The sequence below is a fragment of the Eptatretus burgeri genome, chromosome 18 (genome assembly GCF_056783735.1).
Source record: "Eptatretus burgeri isolate ZD-2024b chromosome 18, Ebu_testis_v1, whole genome shotgun sequence".
In the NCBI taxonomy this organism is placed as follows: Eukaryota; Metazoa; Chordata; class Myxini; order Myxiniformes; family Myxinidae; genus Eptatretus; species Eptatretus burgeri.
Window position 1 is genome coordinate 42,743,552 of NC_140978.1, and position 13,008 is coordinate 42,756,559.

The following is a 13,008-nucleotide window of genomic DNA, read 5'->3' on the forward strand; positions in this document are numbered from 1 at the left end:
CACGATCGTTGACACACGTTGACACACGTTACTTGTAAGTTATTCTTCAGTCGAAACACGTCGAGGTAATGTTTAGCGTCAGTGTTATGTAGTTAATATTATATTATAATTAAGTGTTATGTAGTAGCGTCAGTGTTCCAGACTCCCTGGTTTTTTTTTTTTTTTTGGCATGACGTTGATGTTGACACTTCGATTTCTAGTGCGGTTATGATTTTCATCGTTGAGCGGCAACCTATTAATTATATTATATTATAACCGCACAATAAATCGAGAAAAAAAATCCCCCCCCCCCAAGAAAGAAATTGTTGGAGAAAAAAAATTTTTTTGCAACTTTTTTTTCAACAAAATTTCGATTTCTTTTTTTGCATTTCTGCATGTTTGTTAGTAAACCGTAATGTAGTAAACCGTTTTAATGATTTCCAACACCCCCCCCCCCAAAAAAAAAAAAATGTTGGAAAAAAGAACTATAACTCTGTCAGCAATGTTGACATCATATTTAATGAATAAGATATAAGGTTCACTTGAGTGACCCAGCAGTATTGGCGGCGGAGGTTTTGCACTCTCCCGAGTGCTCCCCCTCTAGTTTCTATCTGCAGTTGCGATGTATTCTCTTGCATCAACGATGTGCTGGTAAACCTGCTATAGCAGTGCGTCTACACTGGTTTTGTTTACGGTCGCAGTGGAATGGCAACTTAAAAATGTGATTTTTCAGCTTCGGTGTGTGATAGATTTATGTATCGATGATTGAACGAAGAATGACTGATGATTAGTTTGCTGATGGATGATATTATGATACACTGTGTTTGATTTCGGTATGCCAGTCCAGTGCATGTCTTCCTGACTTGTATGTTCAGCTTTTGTGCCGATGAATGAGGTCTGTAGATCAACAATTAGTGGCATTACGGTTTACAATTACTGTTTTTGTGTGTGTGTGTGTGTGTGTGTGTGTGTGTGTGTGTGTGTGTGTGTGTGTGTGTGTGTGTGTGTGTGTGTGTGTGTGTGTGTGTGTGTGTGTGTGTGTGTGTGTGTGTGTGTGTGTGTGTGTGTGTGTGTGTGTGTTGAAGGGCCCCATATCACCCACATTCATGTCGTCTCCCTCTGAATACAGAGATATCAGAATTCCCAGAGTAATACACAGCTATCTCAGAATGGACACAAGATGGCGCTATAGGTTTTGTTAATTATCATAACTAATTAATGTGCAACTTTTTGCACTTACGAGTTGTGAATTCTTTATCAGTGATTTTTTATTGAAATCTATGCAAAATTTCAGGTGGTTACCAGAGGTGGGTCATGAAAGTCAAAAACTAGACACGTTTTGGATGTTTGGCCCACGGTCTAATCCTCCTCTCCTGCCTTTATGATAACGAGAGAAAAAGAGCCAAAACCCAGGGAAAAATATGTGGGACGAGCTTGTATCAGCAGACGTGTTATAAACCATGATGTTTGTGTCCAAAGCATGTAACGAATTGATCTGCAGTGTTTAATCATCCAAATGAAGAAGAGTTGTGGTGAGAGGACTTGTTTAGTTGGAGTTTTGGAAGGAGTTGAATTTTTTCCCACAACTGTTTGCTCTTTTTGCATGAAGAGCATCAATAACGGACACTCTGGTGTGTCCATAGAAATACAGTATCTGGTTTCAAATAAAATATAAAAACAGCCATTAAAAGCTTTCCCACCTGTTTGAAATGAAAACTTGTGAAGGTGACAATTTCCCCTTGTGTCCCTCATCATTCTCCCGCTCCCTCTCCCTCTCCCTCCAGGATTAGCTTGATTCAAAATGGGGAAATCCCACGTGAAAAGGACGAAAAACTGGTTTAAAAGGCTTTTTGGAAAGCGAAAGGTAAAATACACAAAACCACATCCACCTGACACCGTGTCACAGGAAAACAACACTTTTGGGAAACGGACACAACTCCATTTTTTGTAAATGTCTTAACACCTCGTGATTTTTTTTTTAATCTTCCTGATAGAAATCAGCAAAAAACGAGGAGAGTGGAAGGGTTCCGGAAAATGATGTCCAGGTGGCACAGGAACCTGAAAACATTCCTGAGGAGGTACACCTGGAACAGGTGTGTCAACGCAATGCAGAAAACATGCAGCAGGTATGTAGATTTGGGTGTTCATTCCCATTGACTTGGGTTCTTTTTCCAATTCTTGCTCAACATGACATGACTGTGTCACTTCTAGTTGTTTTAGAAACACCTGAAATCACAGAAGTAGGAGTGATCCAAAGGTAGTGTGTATCCAGTACCACACCAAGAATTCAGACAGAACTTGGAGAAGCTTATTTTCTCCATGGTTTGACTTTTGCAGATCGAGCAACTGAAAGCGCAGCTTGAACGAAATGATCAGCAGGTTCGTCAGACTTCTGACGACCATAAAAATTTTGAAAATAAAACCACAAACCTGGATGCAAAGCTGCATCATTTAGAGCAGTTGCTGCAGGACAACGATGCGAAGTATCATGAGCAGGTGAGTACCCTCTGGGATTTACACACAGTGCGGTATAACCTTTCCTTTGTCTGATTGATAATGTCTATCATCTCACACAATGCTCATTCTCCCAAATGCTGTATTTGTATCTCCCTCCTGTACTGATTGACATGCTTATTGATCTGACTTGCAGAGAAATTCCCTCTTAGTTGAGATTGAACTGAAGGACAATCACCATAAGGCTGTGTGTCTTGAAGGCCAGGTTGGAACCTGGCTTTGGAGGCCAGGTTGGAACCTGGCTTTGGAGGCCAGGTTGGAACCTGGCTTTGGAGGCCAGGTTGGAACCTGGCTTTGGAGGCCAGGTTGGAAATGTGGCTTTCCCAGGAAAGATCATGGCAGATAGTGACACCCAGAAACTGGAAAGAGAGGACTTCTTCCAGAGGATTGTTGAGAGAGTAGATGGGGGGGAGGGGTGAGGGAGGGAGTTCCAAATGGTCCTTTCGGAGAGACATAGTGAGAGGGTGAGATTTGTCAGAATTTAAAGACATGTTCCTCATGTTGGACCAGTTTGTGATTTTATCCAGATCTGCAGAGAGAGAGGAACACCTTGAGGAACTTGAGAGGAACACCTCCAAGAAGTCTTGATGTTTATTCATTGAGAATTAGGAGTGCTTACTTACGAGCTGTGCCATTGAATTTTCTTTTAAACATGTCGCTTTCTTTATTTCTGCTTATGTAGAACAGAGAAAGTTTACTGGTCAATAACACTGTCATGTTTCTGCCTCACAGACAGAGATGCTTTCGCAACGCTTGAGTGCGAAGGATGAAGAACTGAAAGCGATTACGTTGAAAAGTAATTCACTTTTGGAGGATGTGATGAATGTGGGAAACAAGTTGTCAGAAATGCAACGTCAACAATTAAAGGTTGTTGAGAGCTGCCAACAAGTAAGGAACCGTTATCAAACATGTGGGACCACAGATACCAAGGGAGTGAACATCATGTTCACCTCCACATGCTCTGATGAGTTTTAACACCTTGCAGGGGTCGTGATGATAATGAACATTTACTAATGGAAAACTGTTTACTGGAGTTTGTGAAACTCCGTGTGAACTTTGTGCCTTTAACCCAAATTCATCCCAGGTTAGACTTGAGAGGGACACCTCCAAACAGTCTTCATGTTTATTTATTGAGGATTAGAAGGAGTGCTCAATTACGAGCTGTGCACTGTTGAATTTTCTTTCTACCATGTCGCTTTCTTTGTTTCTTTCTTTCTTTCTTTCTGATTACGTTGAACAGAAAACAAACTTTCCTCTCTGACGCTGTCATGCTTCTGCTCCACAGATCGAGGTGCTTTCGCAACGTTTGAGTGTGAAGGATGAAGAACTCAAACAGATCACCTCGAAAAATAAGGTCCTGTCAGATGATCTGATGAAGGCAACAAAGAAGTTGTCAGAAGTGGAACGTCAGCAACAGGAGCAGCTGCAAGTGAATGAGTTACAGAAACAGAAGGTCGTTGAGAGCTGCCAACAAGTAAGGAACCGTTATCAAACATGTGGGACCGCAGATACCAAGGGTTGTGAACATCATGTTCACCTCCACAAGCTCTGATGAGTTTTAACACCTTGCAGGGGTCGTGATGATAATGAACATTTACTAATGGAAAACTGTTTACTGGAGTTTGTGAAACTCCGTGTGAACTTTGTGCCTTTAACCCAAATTCATCCCAGGTTAGACTAGAGAGGGACACCTCCAAACAGTCTTCATGTTTATTGATTGAGGACAAGAAGGAGTGCTCAATTACGAGCTGTGCACTGTTGAATTTTCTTTCTACCATGTCGCTTTCTTTCTTTCTTTCTTTCTGATGACGTTGAACAGAAAACAAACTTTGCTGTCTGACGCTGTCATGCTTCTGCTCCACAGATCGAGGTGCTTTCGCAACGTTTGAGTGTGAAGGATGAAGAACTCAAACGGATCACCTCGAAAAATAAGGTCCTGTCAGACGATCTGATGAAGGCAACAAAGACGTTGTCAGAAGTGGAACGTCAGCAACAGGAGCAGCTCCAACGGAATGAGCAACTGCAAGAGAAGGTCATTGAGAGCTGCCAACAAGTAAGGAACCGTTATCAAACATGTGGGACCGCAGATACCAAGGGTGTGAACATCATGTTCACCTCCACAAGCTCTGATGAGTTTTCACACCTTGCAGGGGTCGTGATGATGAGACATTTACAAATGGAAAAATGTTTCTTGGAGTTTGTGAAGCTCTGTGTGAACTTTGTGCCTTTAACCAGAGTTAATCCCAGTTTAGACTTGAGAGGGACACCTACAGTCTTCATGTTTATTGATTGAGGACAAGAAGGAGTGCTCAATTACGAGCTGTGCACTGTTGAATTTACTTTCAAACTTGCTGCTTTCTTTCTTTCTTTCTTTCTTTCTGGTTACGTAGAACAGAAAACAAACTTTGCTGTCTGACGCTGTCATGCTTCTGCTCCACAGATCGAGGTGTTTTCGCAACGTTTGAGTGTGAAGGATGAAGAACTCAAACAGATCACCTCGAAAAATAAGGTCCTGTCAGATGATCTGATGAAGGCAACAAAGAAGTTGTCAGAAGTGGAACGTCAGCAAAAGGAGCAGCTACAACGCAATGAGCAACAGCAAGAGAAGGTCATTGAGAGCTGCCAACAAGTAAGGAACCGTTATCAAACATGTGAGACTACAGATGCCAAGGGTGTGAACATCATGTTCACCTCCACAAGCTCAGATGAGTTTTAACACCTTGCAGGGGTCGTGCTGCTCATGAGATATTTACAAATGGAAAACTGTTTATTGCAGTTTGTCAAACTCCGTGTGAACTTTTTGTGCCTTTTACCCGAATTAATCCCAGGTTAGACTTGAGAGGGACTCCTCCAAACAGTCTTCATGTTTATTGGTTGAGGATTACAAGGAGTGCTCAATTACGAGCTGTGTGGCGTTGGATTTTCTTTCACACATGTCGCTTTCTTTCTTTCTTTCTTTCTTTCTTTCTTTCTTTCTTTCTTTCTGATTTATTAAATTATTTCTTTAAAAAAACTAAACTAAGTTAATTTTGCATTTTTACCTTATTATAAATTGCATTTTAATCAATCAGTTTTCACACTGCCCCACAGATCGAGGTGATTTCGCAATATTTAATTGCGAAGGATGAAGAATTCAAACAGATTACCTCGAAAAATAAAGAACTTTCACAGGATCTGTCGAACCTGAGTCGTGGGTTTTCTGCATCGGAGCAGCAGCTGCAGAGGCAGGAGCAAATTAACATTGATTCCCACAAACAAGTAAGTAACCATGATCTCACAATGCGGGACTTGCTCGATATTGTCTGACCTTTGAAGACAAAATAACTGAAACGAAAGAGTTGAAGATAATGTTTTCCTTGATGCGTGCTGATGTGTTTTAATCACTTACAGGTCGCACTGCTGATGGCTGATTTCCAAAGTCTAAACGAATGCTTGAATGCAGTGATGCTGAAACATAATTCCATCATTGAGGCAATGTACCACATCTGCGTTAAAGTTCAGAATTTGGAGCAACAACAACAGCAACAACAACAACAGCAACCCCAGCAGCAGCCATGTTCGCAGCTTCCTTTCAAGCAAGAGAAGCTTGAGAAGCCTCAGGCACAACAGACGTACCAAAATGACCTGCAGCGTCATCAACCTTGGAAAAACAAGGTACAGCAACACAATCTCAAGAACCCAACAGAAATACTCCCGTTCCCAGTCATTCATCAAAAGCTTGAAAACAACTCACATTATTGAACCTTCGAATCATTTTCCAATCTGGTTTAATTTAGAATACAATATTAATTTGTGATTCCCTGGAAAAATGGCACCTTTTAGCACAACTTGTAACATTGACTTACATCAGGAAGCAACATATCATAAACATTTACATCGAGGGAATTGGTGTCGACCCCCCACCCTGAACCCTAAACCCCCCCCAAGTACAACCAAAAGTTTTCAACTTCCTCTGTTCAGCGGTTCAGGAGTGCATAGAAATCAAACAGATAAATCAACAATCACATGAACATCCACTTCTCAAATTACAAGTTGTACGATTCCGATTATTATAATTTTGGAACTGGTGCGTTGCCTATTTCACAGTAACTGTCAATCTCATGTTTCTCTACTGCTGTTTTATTTGAAAGACTATTTATTATGTTCAACAGGAACCTCGTGTTATTCACCACGTGATTGAATGTGGGGAGGAACTCAAATCTTCCAGTAATGCCTGGAGGCCCACGAAGAAGAGAGGGATGACGGGTGATGAAGTGAGTTTGGTTTTCTATTTGAAAGGGTGGTCATTCGTGTCGATTTAATGTTAAAATATACTTTTCTTTCTGAACTCATTTATTGTTTTGACTCCTCACGGATGATGCCTTCCTTGTTTTACTCCCATTTCCTTCCCCAAGGATGTAATTCGGCAGTTTCGATCTCTCCTCAATAAATTGACACCGGAAAATTTTGACCGGATTGTGAGTCAGATGAAGTGCATCAATATCACCAAGGAAGGTCATCTGAAGGACATTGTTCAGCTTATCCAGAACAAGGCAATGTTGGAATCCAAATTTTCGAAGGTGTATGCAAACATGTGCTACCACCTTTCAAAGGTAAGAGAAGTCTTTCACGACCGCAACTCATCAGGGAAAGAACACGACTAACAGACATCCTTCTCTGAACCTCCTGAAAATATCTGCTCTCCTCCCCACTTCCCGTGATCCCCACCTCCCTTTTTCACAGACTGATACACACTGCCCCAGCAATCTCATTTCACCCCAAACTTGTTTACCCTCTCTCACCACTTCTTTCTCAGCCTCACGACGCTCCTCTCTTCTTTTTTTTCACCTTTTTATTTTCTCAATTTATCTTGCCTCCCTCACCTTCCGTTTAAAAAGTATTCAATAAATCGATGCCCCTTTTCTTTAATACCATCTTCCATTCTTTTATTTTTTACAGGTTCAGGGACATGAAACAAGCAAGCCGGGTAACGTCCTCGACTTTCGCACACTCCTCATTCAAGGCTGCAACAATGAGTTAATGATGGAGATGGATGGAAGCTCCAGCTTGGACGATGAAGCGTCCGAGAAAGCCCGACGCCGTGCTATTGGGAACGTCATCTTCATCGGGGAACTTTTCAATGCACAAGTTTTGCATGAATCTGTTATCTCCGATACAGTGAGGTGGTTGCTCAAAGATGGTAAGGAGCACTCCATCGAGTGCTTCTGTCGTCTTCTTGGTGTTGTTGGAGAGAACCTGGACTCCACACACCCCGCAATGGTAATGAAACTTCACTTTTGAATTTTCATAAACACGTTTACTCTTACGCTGCTGATTTTCATCATCTTTCTTGCACATCTTCATTTTACTGACTTCGCGCCTCTATGTATGCGTCTCGACAGATGAATGAGCATTTCACCTCTTTGGTTGAACTCTTGAAGGAGAAAAAAATGTCGTCACGCATCCGCTTCATGCTCCAGGATCTGATAGATCTTCGCAAGGTAAGTCATTCCTGTCTACCTCTGGTGTGCCAATTCACAATTGATACCTGCCTCAAAGCCCCTGCATCTCTAAGTGCATGTGCCCTCTTCCCTTCCTCAGCGGACATGGACTCCACGTCTGCAGGTTGAGCAACCAATGTGCCTTCAGGATGTTCGTGAGCAAGCTGAACAACAGCAACAATTAAGATAACACTGCATCTGAAGGTACGACACATGAAAAAAGACGAAGAAGATCTTAAGTTACCACCGACTGTTGTTTTATTTAAGAAGTCTCAGGAGATTATTATTCTATTCTCCAAAATGTATCCATTTGCAAAACGATGTGTTTGGACCAACAAACAATTGTCATATCATGGAAATTACAAATTTGTGAATAATATCATCATTATCAAGTAAAACAGCTGCTGCAAGAGAATGATGACAAGTATCATGAGCAGTTGGTGTCCCTTCTGGGATTTACCCACAATGCAGTATAATCTTTCCTTTGATTGATAATGTCAGTCATCTCACACAATACAGCTATCCTCACTCCTACATGCTGTACTGACTGACATGCTTATTGACCTGATTTGCAGGTTAAGTCGTTCTTTGTGGAGATACGAGTGAAGGCCTGTCACGACGAGGATGTGTGCCTTGAAAACGAGGTGCACACGGACAACATTTAAACACTGAACAGCGACTCGCTGTTTATGGAGGAAGAGCTGCATCATCAACAACTGCAGAAAAATGGTGATGCAACGGTTGAGTGCAAAAAACGAATAATTCGTTGTGATTACATTGAAAAATCAGGTAATTTCAGAAGATCTGAAAAAATATTACGACCAACGTATAAGAAGTGGAACTTCAGCTCGAGGAACAACAGCATGAGGAAGACCTACAGAAGAATGTTGAGAGTGAAGGAAGAACTACAAAACGACATTGAGAGCTGCCAACAAGTAAGGAACGGTTTTCAAACATGTCATGTTCACCTCCACATGCTCTGAGGAATTGTAACACCTTCCAGGGGTTTTGCTGCTTATGAGACATTGACAAACGGAAGACTGCTTTGTAATTTGTGAAATTATAAGTTAATTTTGCACCTTCAATCAATTCAACTTTCTCATAGCCCTAAATGTTCCCAGCTTCTTGTGGGATCAGTCAGAGAATGTTTTTATACCAGGTCTTTCACGAAGCACTTGGCTTGGCCTGGATTCCACTGAAGGTGGTTTGGGCAGGAATTTGTAATTAGTTCAGGGTGCCGATGATCACTCACCGAATGTTTGTCAGCCACAAAGGGATCGGAGGGATCCACCGAGCAGCTGGCACGAGTATGTGGGACACCCAGCTCAATGATCACATTGTAGGGAGTATGGTGTGGACATTAAGCCTGCCAATCCTCATTCCGACTCTTACCTGCCAATCCTCAAGGTAAATGGTAAATGTGCGACCTCTGCACAGTACTATCAGGACAACCATTAACCATCCCAAACCAGGTTGTCCATTCAACATCCAGATCCTGTTGTTTCGATTCAAAATTGTCACACAAGTGCATTCAGAATTGTACAACTGCAAGCAGATGTACGATTGTCTCCGAATTATGCGTACGTAATCTTAAAGTCCATTCAACTGAAACTCTTTGTCCAAGTTCTGATTTAGTCTTCTGTCCACAAGATGTAAACCATCTGCTGGGTGCATTTGCATGGCGATGACACCATAATGGGTACCCTGGCAATGATATAAATAATAAATTCCACTTTTGGTGACGTTGTCCTTAAACAAAGGTGTATACGTTTCTTCAGTTAACTGACTGAGCAAATATAATGTGCATAATACTCCTGTATATATAATATTGTTCTACTGTCACCACATTGTCTTGTCACACTTTGTAAGAATTGTGACATTGCCTTTTATCACATTAGCTGGCAACAATGAAGTGATGTACAAGTCATATCATATTAATTTGTAGTCCTCGTTCACTTTATTACACATTGGACAGCATGCGACACGAGCCTTAAGTGTTCCAGTGGATCCGTTTGTGCTCCATGATTGTCATTCCAGAGAATAATTTTGTGCCTTGATCTGTGGGACATTTTCCGGAGCATTTGTGTGGTGTTACGATGAAAAGCAAGTCTCACTGCTTGTTTAAAGTCATCAGAGTAGTGGTGTTCGCTCAATTTGAAGAACAGGAAACGCATCACCATTGTGCACACAGAGGCAATGTCTCGATTTTTACAACGGGTGACAAGACATTGTGGCCACCCTGTGCAATGTCAATACTGCAGTGCAGTACTGAGTAGAGGTACACATATTCACCTCTCAGCTATCTAGCTTGGGTTTGAATCCCAACCCAGCTGTAAACTGTCATCCTCGTGTTTCACATCCAGGGTGATTCATCTAATTTGTTTTTTCCCGCCCTCAGATGGACGTGAAACGGACGTCACGTCAGCTGGCATCAGCTGGTGAGGTGGACGTTAAAGATCCTACGATGTCCATCGAGAAAGAGAAGGTGAACTATCGCCAGCACCATTAACAAATTTCAAATTCCTGCCATGTCCTACAAGAGGGCATTGCATCAGCGGCACAACCACCCCCGAGCCAATGTTGCTGACCGTCGCCTTGTGCTGTATTTGAAAGAAGAAGAATAAGAATCTCTGTACTAACTGGTTAGGTAAGGGGAGTTTCTCAACTGTGCCCCACAATTCTACACCGCAGCCTTTCTCCTGTGATGGATGTATTGAACAAAATAGCGGGAAATTATTTGATCTGAGATTATTTATTTATCACTCATCTTCACACTCAATCGAGCCATGATTGCCTTCATTTCAATATCTAATGTCGTTCGTCAAATCAATTTTCATGCTCTTCATCATTATCATTTATTTATTCATTCTATGAATGATTTTAAAAGGATTCACACAGCACAACATTCAAAGTCAACGAGTCAATGCAGATTCTCTAAAACAAAACAAAACATTTACAACAGGGGGCACGATCGCAGTCCTCACTTCCATTTGTCACCTAAAGGTGACACACCACATCATACATCACCACATCCGTTTACAAACCCAAGAATCCTGACTACTTGCACCAGACATAACTTGTCGACGAGTGGGTTCACACGCTCGTAAAAAAACACAGCTTCAAAACGATTAATTAAAAAAAAAATCCACAACCTGACTATAATTGTCATGCAACAATGGGAGGCAAATTGCAACATCCTGAGGGTATAGCTCTTCATAATGCAAGCTCGGACGGCTAGACGTCAAGCGAAACTCATTCTCCTTATGTCGCACAGAATAATAGATACACTAACAAAGGATAATCACTTCTTATAATGCTACAGGCCAATTAGTTAGCCCAAGCGGTTGATTGGCCTTTGATAGATGATAGGGTGTAGCACGTAACGATGGTTTGCTCGGCCAATTAACATCCTTTGACCTACCGCCGGCACGGTTCCCCATCTACTTCAGTCGTCTTGCCGGTACGGTAAAGTGACATGCACGCACGTCTCGTACTTGTGGGGTGCGCGACTGTTGGGGGGGATTTCTAAAACGAATCTGCATGATTTATTCCTTCCTCGGCCCACCCTCGCGAGATATTCCTTCCTTCCTTCCTTCCTTCCTTCATCCTGTCACCAATGAAAGCGTCGATCATCAGGTAGATGTGGTCATGTAACTATTACACATGAACATCACCATGATGGTTACCTGTGTTCTTGTAACTGTCATTTATCAGGAACGAGGTGAGAATGAAGAACCATCACTTGGTGAGTTTAAATGATCTTTTTGAAATACAGTCTTGATGTGGAACAGAACAGAAGAATGGTTTTCCTTTATCAGGTAAGTACATTTGGAAGTCCTGTACATGTCCCTTGGCTCCAAGTTTTTCTTTCAAGGTGTGTTGTGTATGTGTGGTGTGTCCATGTGTTGTGTGTATGTGTCTGAGTGTGGTGTGGTGTGCCCATGTTTGGTATGGTGTCTGGTTTGTCCGTGTGTGGTGTGTCTGTGGTGTGTTGTGTCCGGGTGTGGTGTGTCCGGTATGTGTGTGTATGGTGGTGGTGATGGTGTGTCCATGTTTGGGGTGCTGTGGTGTGGTGTGTCCAGTATATCTGTGTGTGTTGTGGTGTATGTGGTATGTGTGGTGTGTCCGGTATATCTGTGTATGGTGGTGGTGGTGGTGTGTCCATGTTTGTGGTGGTGTGGTGTGGTGTGTCCGGTATATCTGTGTGTGGTGTGGTGTGTTTTGTATGTGTGGTGTGTCCGGTATATCTGTGTATGGTGGTGGTGGTGGTGTGTCCATGTTTGGGGTGGTGTGGTGTGGTGTGTCCTGGTTATAAGTCCAACCCCTCCTCAGCGTGGTAACCAGGTGAACGGCGGTGTTTCATCACCTGCCGGCTAACGGGGCCATGGCATCATCACACTCTATGATTACAATGAACCCAGACACAAGGTGCCATCTTGTGCCATCTCAATGTTCCCTTCAGCACTCGCTTTCAGAGAACTTGCAGAAGTCCCAGGTGAAGATGAACTCTCCACAGAGAGCAAAGCAAGACAAGAGCTGAGTGAACTGTGTGGACCACAACACCTGAGGGGATGGATCACCCCTTGAACTCTGTCGCTTTGCTCCCTCTGTCGGGGTTGGAGTGACTGAATTAGGCGGAGAATGACAGGTATGAGTATGGTTGTACCATTGCTGTTTTTCCCTTGCACACTTTAGGAAAAAGCTCCTTCTGTCAGTTTATGATTGTCAGTGAGGGTTAGGGTCAGTCGGTTTATGATTATGTTCACACCTTCTGACAAAAACGGCAGTTTATGATCGAGGAACAACTTCATTTCAATTCACTGCTATATTTTTGAACACGAATCGGTGAAGGAACCTGTAGTTTCGCAGTACTTTTCTTCCCCATCCCCAACACCTTACACTTGCTCAGGTTAAATTCCATCTGCCAATCTTTTACCCAATCCGTGCAAGTATCATTACTTTCCTGAATCTGATCGACACCCTCTCTGCTGTCCACCTTACCTCCAAGCTTTGTCATCTGCAAATTTGGAAAGCT

At 42.4% G+C, this 13,008-nt stretch overlaps 1 protein-coding gene across 1 annotated transcript; it reads left to right on the top strand.

The window, feature by feature from the left end:
- The first annotated feature begins 1,780 nt into the window (after positions 1-1,780).
- On the top strand, positions 1,781-12,513 carry LOC147008991 (uncharacterized). Its single transcript, XM_085863755.1, has 18 exons — positions 1,781-1,843; positions 1,974-2,105; positions 2,317-2,475; positions 2,630-2,698; positions 3,226-3,381; positions 3,779-3,967; positions 4,358-4,546; positions 4,934-5,122; positions 5,584-5,751; positions 5,884-6,147; positions 6,645-6,746; positions 6,888-7,085; positions 7,432-7,752; positions 7,875-7,973; positions 8,074-8,124; positions 8,549-8,617; positions 10,372-10,458; positions 12,436-12,513. Exons 1-18 carry the CDS (start codon positions 1,781-1,783, stop codon positions 12,511-12,513), a joined length of 2,583 nt encoding a protein of 860 aa, XP_085719881.1.
- The last annotated feature ends 495 nt before the right edge of the window (positions 12,514-13,008 follow it).